At 45.3% G+C, this 21,865-nt stretch overlaps 1 protein-coding gene across 1 annotated transcript; it reads right to left on the reverse strand.

Moving 5' to 3' along the window:
- Positions 1-9,081: 9,081 nt before the first annotated feature.
- Positions 9,082-16,060, reverse strand: LOC145356498 (melanin-concentrating hormone receptor 1-like). Its single transcript, XM_080209226.1, has 2 exons — positions 15,973-16,060; positions 9,082-10,103 (listed from the first exon to the last, which is right to left on the reverse strand). The coding sequence occupies exons 1-2, from the start codon at positions 16,058-16,060 to the stop codon at positions 9,082-9,084; spliced, it is 1,110 nt and encodes a 369-aa protein (XP_080065352.1).
- Positions 16,061-21,865: the final 5,805 nt, after the last annotated feature.

Here is a 21,865-nt window from a genome sequence, read left to right on the forward strand (position 1 = left end):
CTCCCAGTTTAATTCATCATCATTCTTGTCCACTTATCCAGTCTATCTGAATAAGCTCCTAATAACTGTCAATTACTCAAACACATCCTCAGTTTTCAATAAAGGTGGCTTATTCTTCACCACCCCAAGCTCTGGAATTCACCCTGAAACATCTCTGCCTTTCGCTCCTGTTCAATGGTACTCTTCTTTTTTTGACCAAAACTTTTGGTTACCTGTCCTAATGACTCCTATCTTAGTCAACCTTGTTGGCGAGCACCCTGATGGCGGGCTTTGGAATATCATAAATGCAAGCTGTTATTTCTGTGAACTGAATCTTTAGAGTGGTCACTTAAGATATTTGCTCTGTAATTCTATCTCAGGCTGAATCCCAGGGCCAATCCTCACTACTTGATGATGTGCAGTGTCTATCAGGATGTCTATCATGTCTAGTGCTCCATGAAGGAGGTTACTCTGTCCATGGGTGTAGCCATCAGTGCAAAGGTTTAAGACATAACAGCACTCACAGTGAGGTGACCTTCTCTAATCTCTCCCAGAGGTTGCACAGTGTCCCTGGAAAGACTGATAAAACCTCAGATATTTTCTGTCGCTGCTCCAGAATTGTCATCTTTGTGGATGACCCCTGTGGCTCAGCATCTGCCTCTAACTGGGCACACCTTCCTTCACCCTCTGCTGGGGACTCCCCCCTACCCTGCCACTCCCCACAGACTCTCCAATACACACCGTGACTGCCCAGCTACCAGTCTTAATAGAATGGAGTACGTTAATATCATCACCCGAAATTTGGCATCCTGCAGCTTAAACAGGGACTTTAAACCATTTAAAATAAAGATGTTAATGCACAAAATAGCACCAAACAAATTTCATCATATAATACAAACAGAAAATGCTGGAAAAATTCAGCAAGGTCTGGCAGCATCTGTGGGGGCAGAAAGAGTTAGTGTTTTGAGTTCACATGATCTCTTCAGAGCTCTGAGGAGGAGTCACACAGACATGAAACATTAACTGGGTTTCTCTCTCTGCAGAAGCTGCCAGACCTGCTGTGTATATCCAGCACTTTCTGTTTTTATTACAGATTTCCAGCATCTGCAATATTTGATCTTTATTCGTACTAATAGGCTTCATGCTAATGCTAAATAATTTTAAATTTTTGCTGCTTTTTCCTTCAAAAGAGGCCAGCACCACAATGTAATGGTGATCGTCATATGAAACTCTCAGGGATTTATTATTCATTAAGTGTCTCGGATCACTTGACCCTCAACCTTCTTGACAGTGAATTAGACAGTTATCTGTCGCGGAAGAATGTGCAGGGTTAAGTGGAGAAGGCAGTATTATGGTTCAGGTTAGAAACTCCAAGTGTTTTTTGGATCATAAGTTTTACATCTTGAATTTGGCTAGGATAAACATGATGTGTTTCATTTCGGATATGATTCAAATGACCCACTAGGGAGCTTTTATCAAACAAAGTTTATTTCAGAGTATAGTTAACATGTATAGTAAGAATATTAGCAATAACTTCTATCAATTACAAACAACACCAAAACAACCACAGTAATGTATAACCCTTAGTCAAACCAGTCCCATAAACAAGACCCTTCAACCCTTCAAACAGGTTTAATACAGCATAGACTAATGCTCACGTGGTACTAGAATTGGGTCCTTTGGATGAAGTCTACAGTTCTCTGGACAGACATAGAACAATTTGAAATCAACCAGCTTCCCAAAACACCAGGGACTCCAGCAAGCCACCAACAGCAGATTTTCCCTCTTCAGAAAGGCAAGACCTTGCTTTCAAACGACCAGCAGAATTTCCAAAAACCAGGGAGAAAGAGAAAGAGATATTTCTTTCCAGCTTAATGTCCCTTCGAAAACCAAACTAAACAGCAATTCAAACTGGAAATGAAAGAGCTCTTGACATCTGACCTGCCAGCCAGTTTTTCTCCTAACAATGCAGAGTCAGAAACATCCCAATAAAAATAAACAAACCCCTGTTTAAGCAGCAATACAAAGACAGGCAAATAGTGCCATAATGAGAAAACAACTGAAGCCAAGAAGGTCTGCTTACAACTGCAGAAAACATGATTTAGAAAAAAACAGCTCATAAGGTACACCAACGTTACAACAGGGGAATGGCACATTCGGAAAGCCGCTGCCAATAGGATGGGTCGAATGGCCTCCTTTTGCACCATAACAAATCTGTAACTCAGTACTTTCCTGCTGATTACCACCGCCTGTCTCAGCTCCATTCACTGAATGCATGCAAGCTGTATAGAATCTCACACTCTTACACATCAACACAGCTGGTGAAATACATCATCCTACTTTCAGAAGCTTTAATCTGTCAAAGAGCAATATTATTATAAAAATGCCCGTGATGTGCTGGAATTTAACACAAGGATGGCAATAAATTCAAGTTTCACAAGCATACAGCACTGGAACAATCAGCAATCAGGACGTTACACCGAAAAACACATTCAAATTGTAACAGGATCAGCCAGCGTGGCAATCAATAAATACAGAGCTGCATGTGAGAGCCTCAAAAGTAACAAGTGGGCAGCAAGTAAGGTCAGTGAGTGAATGTTGCTCCCACAGGATGATTCCAGGTTAAATCCTTGGTCATTATTTCAGCCATAGCAGTATCCTTGGTATTTACAATTGGACGAAGGATAAGGGATAACATCAGCCCGGGATTCTGCTCAGGACTGCTACCCAGTGATTCCTATCAGGAGTTAGAACTTGTTTTAGTCCTTCTAACTTTTCCTGGATGGCTATTCCATGAAGAAATCTCGCAACCATGCGTAGTCTCTGATTTAAATCTGAGTTTCAGAATGTTCCGGGTGCAGGCTGACAGCCCATCAGGGGTTTAAACTTCCCGAGTAATTCCCACGCAGTCCTGGCGTGCACTTTAGTGGGTGGATCCATCTGGGATACCTCCAGGGAACGGCCCTCGAGGGAATAGAATTTCTGGGCCGACCAAGAGTTGGTTCGAAATGTGAAAAAGCTTTCTCAGAGAGGCAGGTTCAAGGTTGCCTTGGAGAAGAGAGAGAGGTGAAAAGATGGAGGGAGGGGATGCCAGGTCTTGGGCCTAGGTTGAAGGCATCACGGCCAATGGCGATGTGAAGGAGATGCGCAAAAGGCAAAAAAAAACAGAATGGAAAAGTTTAGAGGATGGTGGGTGCCTGGAACTTGCTTCCGGGGGAGGTAGTGGAAGCAGATACGATAGTGACATTTAAGGGGCTTCTTGACAAATACATGAATAGGATGGGAATAGAGGGATGTGGTCCCCGGAAGGGTAGGGGGTTTTAGTTCAGTTAGGCAGCATGGCAGGTACAGGCTTGGACGGCCGAATGGCCTGTTCCTGTGCTGTAATTTTCTTTGTTCTTTGAAAAGAAAGCAAAACTGAGGGAAAGAAAAGTCTCATTTCAATCTGCAGTTTAAGCCTCTTGACCAAACGGAACTCAGGGCCATCACTCGTGGCTCCCATGTTTTGATTTGATTTGATTTATTATTGTCACCTGTATTGGGATAAAGTGAAAAGTATTATGTTTTGCGTGCTACACAAAAGCATACAGTTTATAGAGAAGGAGAGAGAGCAGAATGTAGTGTTACAGTCATAGCCAGGGTGTAGAGAAAGATCAGCTTAATATAAAGAATGCTCATTCAACAGTCTGATGGCAGCAGGGAAGAAGCTTTTCTTGAGTCAGTTGGTACCTGTCCTCAGGCTTTCGTATCTTTTTTCTGATGGAAGAAGGTGGAAGCGAGAATGTCCAGGGTGCATGGGGTCCTTAATATGCTGACTGCTTTGCTGAGGCAGCGGGAAGTGTAGACAGAGTCAATGGATGGAGGCTGGTTTGAATGATGGACTGGGCTTCCTTCACAACATTAGCAGCTCTCATTGGTTGCCTTGCATCATCACCCCTTTAGTCACCTAGTTATGCCTGTTCCCCATTGTATCATAAATCTTCTAGTTTAGAATCATACAACCATAGCAAAACTACAGCACAAACAGGCCCTTTGGCCCACAAGTTGCGCCGATCTTATCTCTATCAACTAGGCTTACCTGTAACCCTCAATCCTATTAAGTTTATTCTTGTCTCACTCAACCTCACTTACCCCAAGCTCTACTATTGCTTATACATTGTTGAATCTCTATCTTCTTCCTGTTCTGATGAAAAGCCATTGACCTTAAATGTTAGCTCTGTTTTCTATACCACAGATGTTGCCTGATGTGCTGCATAGTATCTCCAGCTATTTCTGTTTTTATTTCAGATCTCCAGCAGCTGCAGTATTCTGCTTTCGACCCAGCATTTAACCCCTGAATAGGTTTGACCCCTGTACGAGTACACTTTGGAAACAATTTGGCTGTAGTTTTGGAATACAGGCTCACAAACACCCTTGGCCCAGGACTTGCCATTCTGGCAGGATGTATCTGATACTTGGGACCCATTCACACACCCAAATAAAATGAACGGATGGAAACTGCTGCCCTTCTGTGAGAGACAGTGGGTGGAATTATCCGTCTGCACTCGCCCTGAAACCAGGAAATCCCACCTGAGGTCAACAGGCCTTTCCATGGTGATCGGAATGAGAAAATTTGCCCCCCTGAGTTCTCAAAGTGTGCTCTTTACAAACAAAGTCTATGATCAGAATGTCAATAATACAAATTTACCATCTTTAACTTCAAGGACGGGGCACATTTTGCCCACTTTTTGGGAAGGTTACAAATAAGCAAGAAAGGACTCGGTTATAATTGTCTTTGTAGAATCCCTACAGAACAGAAGGAGACCCTTTGGCCCATCGAGTCTGTACCAACCACAATCCCACGCAGACACAGGGAGAATGTGCAAACTCCACACAGACAGTGACCCGAAGCCAGAATGGAACTTGGGTCCGTGGTACTGTGAGGCAGCAGTGCTAACCACTGCGCCACTCAACTCCACCATTTGCCATGGCCAGGATTCAAACCCAGGTCCCTAGAACATTAGCTGAGTTTCTGGATTAATAATCTAGCGATAATACCACGAGGCCATCGCCTCCCTCAAATGGGGGAGGTGAAGATTCCTCAAAAGACTGTGGATGCTGGGGGACAACTGAAGCTCTCAAGGCTGAGATTGAGAGATATTTGTTAGATTAGGGTATCAAAGGATGTGGTTATGAGGAAGTTAAATAGAGTTAAAGTACAGAACATTCAAAAAAAGATGTAATACCATAGGATTGGCGAGTAGCTGATGTAATTTCTATATGGAAGAAGGGGGACAGAATAAAGAGGGAATTCTATGCCAGGTGGCTTAACATCAGTGGTAGGAAAGATAAATAAATCTCTATTGTCGGAGAGAATAGGGTATACAGAAATGAAAAAAATCATCATAATTAGGCAGCATGGATTTCTAAAGGGAAAATCTTGCTTGAGCCATCTAGATTAATTTTTTTGGGGCGGTAACAGAGAGAGTCGACAATGATAAAGCAGGAACTGTAATTCATCTGAATGCTCAATCGACCTTCGTTAAGCCCCCACAACAAACAAATAAATAATGTCAGAGAACATGGGCTCACGGGACAAGTGGCAGAATGGATTGCTAGTTGGCTTCAAGACAAGAAGCTGAGTGTGAGAGTGAAAGGTAGTTATTCAGAACACCAGACGGTACAGAGCGATGTTCCACAAGGATCAAGTTCTGGGATCATCGTTACAGCTCATAATTTCAATTAACTATAGGGACCTTGGAATCAAAAACAGTTTCTGAATTTACGAATGGTCCCAAATTATGGTGGAGGTGGTCAGTACGGAGGAGGACTGCAACAAATTACAGGAGGACATTAATACATTCGCAACGTGGACAAAGAGTTGGTGAATGAAACTCAATCCAAATAAATGTGCAGTCAGATAGGAAAATGGGAAAGTCATTGATTACTTGAAAGGTGCAAGTCATAGAATCCTATGGATGCAGAAGGAGGCTATTTGGCCCATTGAGCCTGCACTGACCACAATCCCACCCAGACCCTATCCCCATAACTCCATGTAAATACAGTAATTACGTGTAAACCCATGTGAATACCCTAGCTAGTTTACCCTGACACTAAGGGCAATTTAGCATTGCCAATCCACTGAACCCACACATCATTGGACAATGGGAGGTAACTGGAGCACTCGGAAGAAACCCATGCAGATATGGGGAGAACATGCAGATTCTACAGTGACCCAAGCCGGGAATCAAACTCGGGTGCCTGGTGCTAAGAGGGAGCAGTGCTAATCACTGTGGCACCGTGCTGCCTAGTTGGGGGAGTGGAACAATGGGATTTCAGAGTACAAATACAATAAACGTGAAAGATTGTGCCACGGGATAGCAAGGGCATTAAAAAAAATCAACCCAGCACTAAGCTTCATTTCTAGAGGGGTAGAATTGAAAGGTAGGGAAGTTATGTTTAAACCTTTATCGAATCTTGGCACGGTTCTGGTTGCCTTTTTATTACAAGGAGATAGAGACACTGAGTGGGTGTGGAGAAGATTTTCAAGAGTGTGGGTAGGAATGCATGGATTTAAATATCAGGAAAGTCTCTTCCCTCTTGAAAAAAAAGAGGGTGAAGGGTTTCTTAAATAAGGTGTTTAAAATTCTGCAAGGTTTTGATGGAGTGGATACGGAGAGAATGTTTCCCCCTCAAAGAGGAGAACAAAGCAACAGACACCAATGTAAGAAATCCAATTAGGAATTTGGAAGAAACTTCCTTACCTTAAGAATCTTGATAATGTAGAAGCATAAATGCTGAGATAGACTGGTTGGGCCGTGTTTGTGCTATATATTCTCTGTAAATTTATGTTGTAATCCTATGCAATTAATTGGGAACAGCTAACTTGAGGGGCTGAATGGCCTAATTTTGTTCCAATGGGAACTTGCCGCTCTAACTAATTGTGTGAAAAATGTCACCAAATAAGAAAAAGCTTCATCACCCACTGCACAGATGTCTGCAATTACTTAAAGATTGACCCTTGACTATATTCTTGGAGTGGACATCTGCTTTCACCTTTTATGGAGGAGAATCTACCAAAACCAGCAGTCAGAAAACAAGGTAAGCAATTTAAAAATTAGTCCAGTGTGACTTGATGAGAACTAGCGACAGGATGTGACTCAATATTCAGAGTCCATGAAGAGAAAAGCTAATTATCCCAGAGTTTAATTGGACACGACTCTCAGCGGCTACGCAGCACTGTGTCACGAAACAGTGACGTTTTAAAGCTGTTCTCAGCCAAGAATAAACAGCAGCTCCCCACTGAGATTTGCACTGTCATCAGCCCCGAAGTTCATTGGTGTAAGTAATGGACTTCTTAATTTGTGGGATAGCCTCCTTCTGCACTGTAGGATTCTACAAACCATAGAACCCTACGGTGCAGAAAGAGGCCCTTCGGCCCATCAAGTCTGCACCGAACACAATCCCACCCAGGCCCTACCCCCCCCATAACCCTACATACTATACCCACTAATCCCTCTAACCTACACATCCCTAGATACTAAGGGGCAATTTCTTAGCATGGCCAATCAACCTAACCCGCACATCTTTGGACTGTGGGAGGAAACCAGAGCACCCGGAGGAAACCCACGCAGACACGAGGAGAATGTACAAACTCCACACAGACAGTGACCCGAGCCGGGAATCGAACCCAGGACCCTGGAGCTGTGAAGCAGCAGTGCTAACCCACTGTGCTACCGTGCCGCCCACACTGTGCTGCCGTGCCGCCCATATGATTCTATGGATGTGGGCATCGCTGACTGGGTCAGCATTTGTTGCTTATCCATAACTGCCCTTGAACAAAGTGGTTTAGTAGGGCACTTAAGAGTCAGCCACGTTGCTGTGGGCCTGGAATCACATGTAGGCCAGCCCAGGTAAAAGGCGGCAGATTTCCCTCCCTAGAGGACATGAGTGAACCAGATGGGCTTTTAACGATAATCAACAGTTGGATCACGGTCATCATTAGACTTTTAATTCCAGGTTCTTTTTGCAAAAATCAATTTTCACATCTGCCGTGGTGGGATTTGCACCTGGGTTTCCTGGGTACGAGTCCAGTGACAATACCACTGTGCCGCCACCTCCCTTCACTGGACATTCGCTGGCCCTGCCAGTCACAGGTACTTTCATCAAACGGCACAGACTAGGAGTCAGGACTGAGACTGGATATGCTGTGTTTCATTACAGCCTCAATACTACCCTGACTAACACTGAGAAATTCTGCAGCAACTACACATGGACCACTTTTCAGTCAATCCTTACAATAAATCTTTTGCTTCCTTGTTTGGATGGTTACAAGCCCATGCTGGACTCCGCATTCACCATGGAATGTAATGTTTCATCATTTTGTTACAGGCAAACTTCTTTTCACTCTGTTCCCTCTTTCACTTTAACTGATTTGGTTGTTGCTTTGACAGGGATATCATTCATTATGTTTGGATTATATTAGGATCATCAGGCATTTGTAAGGTTCCTCTTTACTGTCAGGGAATTGCTAAACATTCTCAAATTGTATAAACTACAAATCATAGAATCCCAACAGTGCAGAAAGAGGCCATTTGGCCCATCCAGTCTGCACTCACAATCCCACCCAGGCCTATCTCTATCACTCCATGTATTCACCTTGTTGTTCCCCTGACACTAAGGGGTAATTTAACATGGCCTGTACACTTAATTCGCAGATCTTTGGGCAGTGGGAGGAAACCCTTGCAAACACGGGGAGAATGTCTGTCACCCAAGGCTGGAACCGAACCCGGGTCCCTGGAGCAAACTCTACAGGGTTGGACTGTGTCGAGCAGAGGGGCCACTGTGACCACTCCCGGGAAGTTCCTCTGAGCTGTTCCCAGAAGTGAGGTGGCAACTTACACAGTCCAGGGGAAATTTCAGCACAGTCCTGGCAAAGTAGCACAGATGGAGTGAGAGCAGCTCCATGAAGGTTTCTGGCATTTCTCGTGCTCAGAGAAAGATTTCCTCTCGTCTGCTATTCAAAGCAGGACTGCAAATCCAGGCAGTGACTTCACCGTGGTCAGCCTTTCCCGGTGATGTTCCTTGTGCTTCTAAAGTTGGACGTCAAGAGTGTCTGGACCTTCAGTGAACTGCAACAGGGGCAGGCAAAGAGTTTTGTGAAAATTCTCCCGTGAAACGCACATGTTGCGTTGGCTCACTGGACAGTTTGGTGGACGTGTTGCTGTTATTCATCCGGAACTGCTGAAGGGCGGGCCGGACGGTCATCAGGAACTGGCGTTTGAAGCTCTCACTCAAGGCGATGTATAAAAACGGGTTGATGCAGCTGTTGGCATAGCCCAGGCTGATGGCAAGGCTGTACATATAGAAGAACGTGAGGCTTGGCTTTTCAATGCCCAGGTGAACCAGTTGAAAGATATGGTAAGGTCCCCAACACACAAAGAAAGTTGAGCAGATAGCCACGGCCATGCGGGTTACTTTCCTGGTTCTCATTCTGAGGTTTCTTTGCGGGAGGGGGGCCACACTGGTGGACATGTGCTGGAGGATCTTGAAGTAAATAATGCAAATAACAATCAGAGGGATGGCGAAGGCCACCACAAATTGGTAAAGCGTAAACCAATAGATGTCTGTGGTTGGGTTGGGCAGAAGTAAGGCACAACCAACTGTGCCATCTGGCAGTGGCATTAATCCAGTGTATAGCCACACTGGGATGATAGTCAAGAACGACATTAGCCAAACCAAGCCGATCACCAAGGTCGCAACAGATGGTGTGCGTACACAAGTAGATTTTAGTGGGTGAACTGTGGCCAAGTAGCGATCGAAGCTCATTACAGTCAGTATGTAGGTGCTGGTGATCTGGCTGTTGCTGTCCAAGGTTGTAATGATGGTGCACATGGCAGCTCCAAAATGCCAGGTCCCATTCCCAACAAGTTGATGAATGAGGAAGGGCATCCCGAGAAGAAACAACAGATCCACCAGCGACAGGTTGAAGATAAAGATGTCAGGTACCGTATGCTTGCATCGGAACTTGGTCTTCCTGACGATGGTGTAGATTACGATGCAGTTGCCTGTGACCCCCAAAAAGCTGATGACCCCAAATACACTTGGCATGATGACGTTGGTGTACAGTGCAAACTGGTCGGATCCTGAAAGAGAGACAAATATTACCCTTTAAAGCAATATCCATTTGTTAGTCACGTCAGTCTTATTATTGTGAAACAACACCCAATGTACATGACACATACACATCACCCCGGGAAAACACATGCAACCAATTACAGGTTTGACATCAACCTCAGGTGCTTGTTGAACATTTTCATTAAATTGGTATAGCTGTTATATTCATATCCGGATGAGAGTCACCAATCCTCCTCCTCCTCTCCCTGAACCTCAGTGTCTGTGTTTAAAGTTTTAGTTTATTTTAATGGTGTCACAAGTAGGCTTACATTAACAAGTAGTTGTCACAGTCTGGTGCCTGTTCAGGTACACTGGGGGAGAACTTAGCACGGCCAATGCACCCTAACCAGCACGTCTTCTGGACGGTGGGAGGAAACCGGAGCACCCGGAGGAAACTCAGGCAGACACGGGGAGAATGAGCAGACTCCACACAGATAGTGTGCTAGGAATTGAACCCAGATCCCTGGCGCTGTGAGGCAGCAGTGCTAACCACTGTGCCACCATGCTGTCTGTGGGTATGTGTGTGTGGGTCTGTCCGTTTGCATTATGTGCCTCCATATGCAGACAATGTGCCTCTGAGATGCTGCTTCCACAGTGATTAGGCATGGCATTGGTCCTTTGCAAATTTGGCAAACTCCTATAGATACACACAGACCCTTCCACACACTCCTATAGATACACAGACCCTTCCACACACTCCTATAGATACACAGACCCTTCCACACACTCCTATAGATACACAGACCCTTCCACACACTCCTACAGATACACGGACCCTTCCACACACTCCTACAGATACACAGATCCTTCCACACACTCCTATAGATACACAGACCCTTCCACACACTCCTATAGATACACAGACCCTTCCACACACTCCTATAAATACACAGACCCTTCCACACACTCCTACAGATACACGGACCCTTCCACACACTCCTATAGATACACAGATCCTTCCACACACTCCTATAGATACACAGACCCTTCCACACACTCCTATAGATACACAGACCCTTCCACACACTGCTATAGATACACAGACCCTTCCACACATTCCTATAGATACACAGACCCTTCAACACACTCCTATAGATATACACAGATCCTTCCAAGCACTCCTATAGTTACACAGACCCTGCACACACTCCTATAGATACACACAGACCCATCCACACACTCCTATAGATATACACAGACCCTTCCACACACTCCTATAGATACTCACAGACCCATCCACACACTCCGATAGATACACACAGACCCATCCACACACTCCTATAGATATACACAGACCCTTCCACACACTCCTATAGATACACAGACCCTTCCACACACTCCTATAGATACACAGACCCTTCCACACACTCCTATAGATACACAGACCCTTCCACACACTCCTGTAGATATACAGACCCTTCCACACACTCCTATAGGTACACAGACCCTTCCACACACTCCTATAGGTATACAGACCCTGCACACACTCCTATAGATACACTGACCCTTCCACACACTCCTAAAGATATACACAGACCCTTCCACACACTCCTATAGATATACACAGACCCTTCCACACACTCCTATAGATACACACAGACCCTTCCACACACTCCTATAAATACACAGACCCTTCCACACACTCCTATAGATATACACAGACCCTTCCACACACTCCTATAGATACACACAGACCCTTCCACACACTCCTATAGATATACACAGACCCTTCCACACACTCCTATAGATACACACAGACTCTTCCACACACTTTTATAGATACACACAGACCCTTCCACACACTCCTATAGATATACACAGACCCTTCCACACACTCCTATAGATACACAGACCCTTCCACACACTCCTTTAGATACACAGACCCTTCCACACACTCCTATAGATACACAGACCCTTCCACACACTCCTATAGATACACAGACCTTTCCACACATTCCTATATACACAGACCCTTCCACACACTCCTATAGATATACAAATCCTTCCACACACTCCTATAGATATACACAGACCCTTCCACACACTCCTATAGATGCACAGACACTTCCACACACTCCTATAGATATACACAGACCCTTCCACACACTCCTATAGATTCACACACAGACCCTTCCACACACTCCTATACATACACAAATCCTTCCACACACTCCTATAGATAGACAGACCCTTCCACACACTCCTATAGATACACAGACCCTTCCACACACTCCTATAGATACACACACAGACCCTTCCACACAGAGAGATACATACTGATATACACTCAATGAAAATCACACAAACATACAAATACAAGTAGTACTCTTCATGCTCACAGACACACAATCTGACCAATAATCAGGTGATGTTTCACAAACCCAGAACAAAGTATTGCAATACTCCCCACAGTTCAGAAAGATGGGAGTAAAATTCGAATTTGAGCGCTGTGTTTGTGCTCCCAAGTGCTTGGTGCATATATCCACTGTCTGGATTATTATGATATTAAAAAGAATAATGGTACAGTGCTTTACAGCACAGAAAGAGGCCCTTCAGCCCTGTGCCTGTGCTGGCCATCAAGCAACTATCTCATTTAATCCCAGAGGGTCCCAACCTAACTTCTCAGATAAATATATAAGATTCCACAACACTATTTCATGGGCGGCTGGGAGTTCTTTCTGGTTAATATTTATGCCTTAACTAATATCACTAAATTAAATTAGCTGTTTTTTTTTGTTGCCCCTAACTGTGGTGATTTTTTTTACATTACAGCCGTTGTTATGTTCTGAAAGTACATTACTGTCTGTAAGGTGCTTTGGGATGAGCTGCAGTTGGGAAAGGTGCTACGTAAATGCAAACATTTTGTTTCACTAAGACTTATTAATGTCTATCTCTGTTACTATTCTACACTATTTTGCAGCCAGCTTAATCAACGCACCCCGGACATTCTCTCTTCCACTTTCTTTCGTCTGGAAAAAAGATACAAAAGTCTGAGGTCACGTACCAACTGATTCAAGGACAGCTTCTTCCCCGCTGCCGTCAGACTTTTGAATGGACCCACCTTGTATTAAGCTGATCTTTCTCTACACCCTACCTGTGACTCTAACACTACATTCTGCACTCTTTCCTTTCCTTCTCTATGAACGGTATGTTTTGTCTCCTTAGCGTGCAAGAAACATCACTTTACACTGTATACTAATACATGTAACAATAATAAATCAAGTCAACTGTTTCTGTCTACAGACTTGATGCTTATTTACAATCTTTATTTTCAGTTGCTGCCAGTCTGGTTTTCAAAAGAATGCTTCACCATCATTGCGTAGTTGGGGAACGGGTTGTAATGTAAACTTTACCTTCACATTCCTTGCCCGGGTCCCACAATTTGGAGGTGTTAGTTATTAAAATTATTAAGGAGTTTAATAATTTGATGTCAGTCACAATGCACAATTCAGGAGCAAAGCTGTGACCCCTGACCCATTACTAATCCTACCCAATGCTTGTTTCACCCGCAGCCAACCCAAATCCCTTCTTCTCCTACGGTCCTGCCTAGGTGACCACGCTCCTTCTCCCAAATCCGTTTTACTCCCTGACCCATCCGTGTTCGACCCCATCTCATTACCACGTCCACTCCACTCCTGTCCCAGCTCAATTCTAAACCACTCCCATCCCAGCTGATTCTATCCCTCTTGTCCCACCCCAATCCCAGTCCTGCCACAGGTAATATAAAAGCAAAATACTGGGGATGCTGGAATCCTGTCTCAAATGCCTTGCCTTACATGGATATCGCAAAAGAAACCCTCCCATTTGTACTTTGCTTTCCATTTTCTCTGATAGTTTCGAGACTGGGTTAGAGAAGCCTGGGGAAATTATACTGGGCACTCACTTGCAGTTGAGCCCTCTAATCTCTTGGATTTGGTATCCCTGGTTTAGTAATTGATGGGTAAATTAATTGATACTTAAGTCCTGTAGCCCCCGATTCCCCAGTTACACTCCATTCCGTATCACTCGTTACTGGAGTGTGGGCTCATTCAGCTTTTATGTTCAAATTTAAAACTAAATTAACCTCTGCTCTGTAAGCGTTCAATTTATTCTTTGTTTGTTGCCTCATTTCCTTTCTCATAAAATCATACAGAATTGCTACGGTGCAGAAGGAAGCCATTTGGCCCATCGTGTCTGTACCAGCTCCCGAAACCAACATCATGACACAGTGCCGTTCTCCTGTCTCCCCCAACCATACCCCTACACATTGTTTCCATTCAAATAATCATCTGCAATGCCTCTGTTGAACCCACCTCTGCCACATTTCCAGGCAGAATATTTCCAGACCTGAGCCACTCGCATGTGGGAAAAACCTTTTCCCGCATCACATTTGCTTCCTTTGCAAATCACTTTAAGTCAGTGCCCTCCCATTCTCCATCCTTTTGCGAGCGAGGACAGTTTCTCCCTTCCTACTCTGTCCAGCTCCTTCATGACTTTGAGCAACTCTTGCTTCTGTCTAGCGGGGCGACATGGGGCCACAGTGGGTTAGCACTGCTGCCTCACGGCTCCAGGGACCTGCGTTCGATTCCCAGCTTGGGTCACTGTCTGTGTGAAGTTTGCACATTCTCCCCGTGTCTGCGTGGGTTTGCTCTGGTTTTCCTCCCACACTCTAAAGATATGTGGGTTAGGTTGATTGGCCATGCTAAATTGCCCCTTAATGTCCTGGGATGTGTAGGTTAGAGGGATTAGCTGGGTAAATATGTGGGGATAGGGCCTGGGTGGAATTGTTGCCAGTGCAGGCTCAATGGGCCGAATGGCCTTCTCCACTGTAGGGTTTCTATGATCTGTATCAAATCTCCTCATAGCCTTCTTCTCTCCAAGGAGAATAGTCCCAACCTCTCCAATCGATCCTCATAACTGAAGCTTCTGATCCCTGGAACCATTCTTGTAAACCTCTTCTGCGCGCTCTCCAATGTGTTCACATCCTTCCTATAGTGTGACACCCAGAACTGTACACAGTACTCCAGCTGGGGTCGAACTAATGTCCTGTGGGGCATGTTGCAGCCGTCAGGACTTAACATTGCGTTTGGCAACTTTGGCATTTCTCCTCAATCTTAACCCCCTTTTTATTAATATTCCAAACATGTACTCTCAATGCAAACGCCCCCCCCCCCCACCCAATCTATCTTTTACTGTTAAAGCTGCTCCTTTTCGTTGCAGTTTCTACATTCTCCCTCCCTTCAGTTCTGACGGAGAGTCTCTGAACTCGCAGTCATTCTGGTCTTCTTGCACCAATTTTTACAGATGCACCATAGAAAGCATTCTTTCTGGTTGTATCGCAGCTTGGTATGGGGCTCCTGCTCTGCCCAAGACCACAAGAAACTACAAAGTGGGGTGAATGTAGCCCAATCCATCACTCGAACCAGCCTCCCATCCACTGACTCTGTCTACGCTTCCCGCTGCCTCTGGCTGGGGAGACGGGGCCCCTTCAGACCACACAACAATAACAACTAGTATTCACTACTGAAGGTGGAAGCTTCCTGTCTTGGACTCATCAGGGCATCACAAGAATACAGTAATTCTGGTTCTCTCCTAACAGATGCTGGCACACCTGTAGAAATTTCTCAGCTGTCCTCTGTTCTTGTGGCTCAGTGTAAATCCAGCCTGACCCCTCCCTGCTCCTGCACACCATGTCCCAGTGGATCTGATCTGCTCCCTCCACCTGTCCTGCCGCCTTCAACCACCCTCCCTGTTAACCCTCCCTCCTGCGATCTTCCCCTGGCCGCCCCTTTGCCATTCCCCATTCATTCCTGTTTCAGCGGGGCGCCCGCTGCACTTACACCGCGAGTCAGTCCTTACCGCGTTGGTGCTGGGACGCGCCTCTCGATCCGTTTTGGGAGGCGCTGAGCTGGGAGGAATTTTCTTGCCTGGCATTCCACCTTTCCATTGTTACAGGAAGGAAGGCACCTGCAGAATTGGGCTCCTGAGAGAGAGAGAGAGAGAAAAACACTAACCCGCAGCTATTTAACAGAATTCCACATTTCCAAATGTACCCTCTGTCTAGTTCCACAACCTGTTTATTTGGGTCCACAATGAACAGCAAACCCGCTGGGAGGAAATAAACTCTCAGTCCCCTGTACTGCCAAGTCTGAATTCGCAGGAATGTTAATGTCCCCCTGATAAGATATCTTAAAATCCCCCCCTTTTGTCTTTCCTGAACTGTCTTGTCTCTGCTTCTCTCGGGACCTCTCAGTCTGTTCCCCCTCTCCCTCTCTCTCTATTCTTCACCTCTCGGCTGCTGCCTCGCTCAGCTCCATTTAAAGGGTCTGTGCAGCTGGCGTCATCGCCTGGGAGAGACTGGCTTGAGGATGGGGAGAAGGTGAGACAGAGAGAGACAAAGAGGGGAGGATAAGTCCATAAAGGAATGGCATGGAACTATTTAGTGGGGGGGGGGGGGGGAGAAATAAGAATGGAAAATATAGAAATGAGGGGCAGAGAGCAGAATGAGAGGAGTGATAAAAATAGAGAGGGGGAATGTGGGAGGCAGGAGTAGGAGATAAATAAGGTGGACAAGAATGAGAGAAAATGTGAAAGCGAAGGAAAGGATTAGATAAAACCAAAGATGAGGGAAATTCTGTATATTCCTCAAAAATATACTTCATTTGTAAAATTTGTAGGGCATTGCATAACAGTTCAAATTTAACTTTGCATAAAATGCAACAGAAGTTTTTTTTTATCAATGCAGGTGTAATATAAGGTACAAAAGGATTATAAAGCCATCAGATTGCCTGACCTTATTAACCCAGAAGTTTGAGATTGGGCGCCGGGGGGATGTAGTAATGATGTAAATACACGGGATAAACTTGGAAATACATTGGGTAAAGATTTGGTACAGTTGTGGTGTAAGGTTCCAGCGCATAAAGTGTTAATGTGGGACTGAGTACAATACTGCCCACACTGTGGTGTAAGGGATCACATGACCCATACCTAAGGGGTCAGTGGGACAGAGCTGTGTATAGAAACAAGCACGGGGACAGCTTGTTTGGATCTTTACTGCGCCAATGTATGTAGTTTCTGGTAATTAACAGGTACTTATTGTGAAATTACTTAAGCCAACACTTTAATAATACCGAGCAAACTATCCCCATTAGAACAGCACTCTGAAAGGCCTCAGAAGATTTACAATGCACATTTCATGTCAAACGTACAGGAGTCTTACACAGGTTCCAGCCATGGAAGGGAGGCTGGATAAACTGTAAATAGAGCAGTGCATTGCAGAGGTCAGAATACACAAGCAAGGGTCACACCCAGCTCACACAAACACATTTTCTGATTGTGAACTGAGATTGTTTCTTGAAGCAGCATCTGAGAAATCAGGGGCCAGGGTTTGGGAGAGGGTGGACATTTCTGGGATACCAGTAGACTCCCAAATAAAATTCAGTCCCAGGGTTTAGGGGGCATTGGGAGAACCACAAGATAGTGCAGAACTGAAATCGGAAATACTTTACTGAATTAGTGGGTTTCAGGGTGATCGTTTGGAATGTTGTCTCCGTCATTGGAAGCCACACTTGGTACAGGTATGATCACATATTGACATAGCAATGAAGGGAGCATGCCTAGATGACTGCAATATCAGTGCACTGTCCTAAAGCACAGCCTAGCCAATGCAATATTGGTGACACCTTGCTGATATTCCAATCAACAATCTTGTCATGTCACATGTGATGACCTCCTGGGTAAGAATAGTGGGATTGAGAGCTGACCCTTTATTTATCTCCCATCCCTTTTCTTTCTCTCTCTCCTGCTTCTCACATTCCCTTCTCTATTTATATCATTGTGGCACAATGGTTAGTGTTGCTGCCTCACAGCACCAGGGACCCGGGTTCAATTCTGGCCTCAGGTAACTGCCTGTGTAGAGTTTGTATGTTCTCCCTGTGTCTGCGTGGGTTTCTTCCAGGGGTTCTGGTTTCCTCCCACGATCCAAAGATGGGCTGGTTATCTTTCTCTGCACCCTAGCTATGACTGTAACACTACATTCTGCACTCTCTCATTTCCTTCTCGAAGAATGATATGTTTTGTCTGTATAGGGTGCAAGAAACAATACTTGTCACTGAATACTAATGCATGTGACAATAATAAATCAAATTAAATCAAAAGGATTAGGTTGATTGGCCAACTCAATTGCCCTTAGTGTCAGGGTAAATACTTGGGGTTATGAGGATAGGGGCTGGGTGGGATTGTTGTTGGCGCAGGCTCGAAAGACTGAATGGCCTCTTTCTGCACTGTTCTATGATTTTTTGATTCCTTCTCTCATTCTGCTCTCTGACCCTGCTTTCCTTTCTTATTTCTCTCTTCCCCCACCCCAAATATTTTCATGTCATTCTTGGATTTATCCTTCCACAGATAAAGATGACGCTTAATGATAGGGTCGTCACTTGGCATCTCGAGTGGGAGCACAACACAGCGAAACTCCTGACAACTTTTGAACAAATGAGGGTCATGAATACTGAACCAGTTAGTGGATGTTTAAGGGGTGTTGCTGCTGATGGAATGGTGCCAGGATTCTTAGGTAAAGTCATTCACTAATTCACTGCGCTGACTTATTGTTGAAGTATCTATTTTTTGGTTTTGGATGAGGATGGAAGCGCTGAGATTATCCAAATTGAAGCAGAAAAAGGTTTGGGCCGTGGGGGAAAGAGTGAGGATTTGGGGTTCATTTTCCATTGCTTTAGCAATGAGCCCAGAGCCATTGTCGCAATGGGATGAGTGACCCCTTTACCCTGCTGTCAATGGTTTTGACCCTGCAGTTCCAAACTGGAAGTCCCTCCCTGGAATGCAGAGCGGGGACATGTGTAAGTTTGCAGTGACAACAGTTTTTGCAGATGATGACTTTAAAAAGCTATTGTGAATTGGAGATGTGAAAAAAGTTTATTTTACTGTGAAATTCCCCCGATCGCCACAGTCTGTCAACGAATTTAACCAGTGCGTCTTTCAGAATGTGGGAGGGAAACTGGAGCATCCAGAGGAAACACGTGCAGACACGGGGAGAATGTGCAAACTCCATACACTCTGTGACCCAAGCTGAGAATCGAACCCGAGTCCCTGGCGCTGTGAGGCAGCAATGCTTAACCACTGTGCCACCATGCCACCAATGAATGGAATCCGCAGTTTATCATCTGCTGTCAATGTTGAAGGAACAAGTGGAAACCATGGTCATTTTATACATCCAAGCACCTGGTGTCAACACGTCAACCAAATACCGACTCAGAAACCAGCATCTTCTCAGGAGGGAGAGGTGAACACGCTCGGAATGTGGTCCGACATGCTGATGAGGAAGGAATAACAGAGGTGGAAGCTGGTGGGAATCCAGCAGGCATAAGATGGGGGGGCTAGGGTTTGGGGAGTGGGGCATCAGACCAACTGCTCCCAATCAGAAGGCTTTGGATACTGTAATCCAAAAGAAACAAATTCAACATTATGGAGAGGCTCTGACGAAGGGCCAAGATGCCGCTTTGAAAGATTGCTTCGAGTGAAGCTGAACTGTAACCTCATGACTTCAACCAAGTACAGCATGTCGATACTACACTTGATCAGCCGTGATCTTGTTCAGATCAGTGGAATTGATCCACTTCAGATCAGCCATGATCTTATTGAATGGCGGGGCAGGCTCGAAGGGCTAGATGGCCTACTCCTGCTCCTATTTCATATGTTCTTATCTTAGCCAAAAGGCTGAGAAGCGAGGGAGAAATTGCCTTCACAGAGTGAAGATGCTGCTGGTAACATTTTACTGTCCTTTTATGCTTTGCATTTACTTTGACCGCACACCCCGAGGGCTATGAAACACACAGACCTTCCTTTGCAAAGCCACACTGATTACAGGCATTAAGAGAAAGGATGCAAAGGTTTCAGTTCACTCCAGACCCTGTCCATAACAAGTACAGTGTGCCAAACCCTGTTTCAGTGCCAGGACACAATATGCCAAGCTGTTGTACCATGGTGGTCTTTCCAAATTCTCATACCAACCATCGCTTGGCAGTGCATGTTCCATTCAGGAACACACGCATGTTCCATTGAGGAACACACATGTGTTCTGTTCAGGAGAGGTCCTGTCTGCAGGGGGATTATTCCCAGTGGGCTTGAAACTCCTAAACTCATTTCACACAGGACTCCTTTAAGGAAAACAGTGAGTTTTCCATCCCATGGGTCTGGGCTGCTAGGTTCCAGGGCTAGGTTCCAGGGTTCTAGGTCCTCAAGATAAGGGGGGGGCAGTTTTGAACGGAGTGGAGGAGGAACTTCTTCACTCAAAGGATGGTGAATCTCTGGAATTCTCTGCCCATTGAAGTGGTGGAGGCTGCCTCGCTAAATATATTTAAGTCACGGGCGGATAGGTTTCTGATAGACAAGGGAATTAAGGGTTATGGGGAGAAAGTGGGAAAGTGGAACTGATCCACTTCAGATCAGCCATGATCTTATTGAATGGCGGGGCAGGCTCGAAGGGCTAGATGGCCTACTCCTGCTCCAATTTCTTATGTTCTTATAAAAGGGTAGAATCTGTGTCACCCCCTATCACCACCCCCACTCACCCCTTGAAAGCATTTAATCAAAAAAGTTTAATCAAAAATTTGTGGAGGTGTTAGAATCATATATCTCTCTCGCTGGAGAGTGGCTCCTTTTAATTCTACTCTGCGTATGGAAGCTTGATGTAGACACTCTGAAAAAGATTCAGAACCCACGTATCAATTTATCAAATGGACTTTCAATAACATCTTGCATTGCTTCTTCCTGTTTTCCATATATATTTTTGAAAGCTAGATATCTGTTATATAAGTAGAAAGACAATAGACTTCAGCTGGAGATGCTGCTCCTGTTTCAAGTGGTTTGAAAAGTAAGTCGCCACTTATTGATGGAACATTGGTGATAAAGTGGCTGCCACGTCAGTGCAGCAGGAACTGTGTAATACTTTGCATAATGTCTGAGCATTGCTTTCTGCGGGAAATATACTGGGTGGAATTTTATGAGATTGTTTTGAAGTCTCCAGCTAGTGTGAAAAGTTAGTGTGGAGGCTAGCGTGAAAACGGGAGAATTGCTGATCTGATTTTTGAGCGAGCTTTCCATCCAATTTTAGGCAGTCTCTATCTGAAAATATGGGCTAGACTGTCCCTAGCTACTGGAGGCAGTGGGCAGGGCTTAATTCCCCAGACAGCCAGCAGCTCAGATCGGAGTCACGAACTGCACATGCGCAGAAAAACCTGGAAAAAAAACCCCAGCTCTGCTAACACAAGCCAGATACAGCCTCCCCCACGGACATCAGGGACAAACCCTCCCGAGCATTACTGAGACCCTACTGATACCGACAGCTCCATAAAGACCCCAAGGATGGACAGACAGGCAGGCAGTACAGGAGGAAACAGCCCTCCAGCAAGAAAGCCCCCCCCCCTGTTTTTCGGATGCTGATCTGGCCAAGTAGCTGGAGGCTGTGGACACCGTCTTCCCCCAGCAGGACACAATTCAGGGGAAGGGAGCCGGTGGCAGCATGTGTTAGTGCCAGGGCACTGGCCAGAAGAGCTGGGAGCAGTGCCACAAAAAACTGGAGGGGCCTAATCCAGGCAGCAAGGGTGAGTGTTTAACCTGACCTAGCGTCTTCCCCCTAAATCCCCTCACCTCCAACACCCTGCATGCTTTCAGCCCCTGACACGTAAACACCTCCCTTCTCCCCGCACCCCCCCCCTCCCCGAAAAGTGTATCACAACCC

Source organism: Carcharhinus amblyrhynchos, chromosome 21 (genome assembly GCF_965287045.1).
Source record: "Carcharhinus amblyrhynchos chromosome 21, sCarAmb.v2.hapA, whole genome shotgun sequence".
Lineage (NCBI taxonomy): Eukaryota > Metazoa > Chordata > Chondrichthyes > Carcharhiniformes > Carcharhinidae > Carcharhinus > Carcharhinus amblyrhynchos.

Excerpts from the sequence above, each read along its gene's own strand:
- LOC145356498 (XM_080209226.1), bottom strand. The coding sequence starts at position 16,060 with ATGGAAAGGTGGAATGCCAGGCAAGAAAATTCCTCCCAGCTCAGCGCC. Across the intron at positions 10,104-15,972 it reads CGCGTCCCAGCACCAACGCG|GATCCGACCAGTTTGCACTG; the intron begins GTAAGGACTGAC and ends TCTCTCTTTCAG.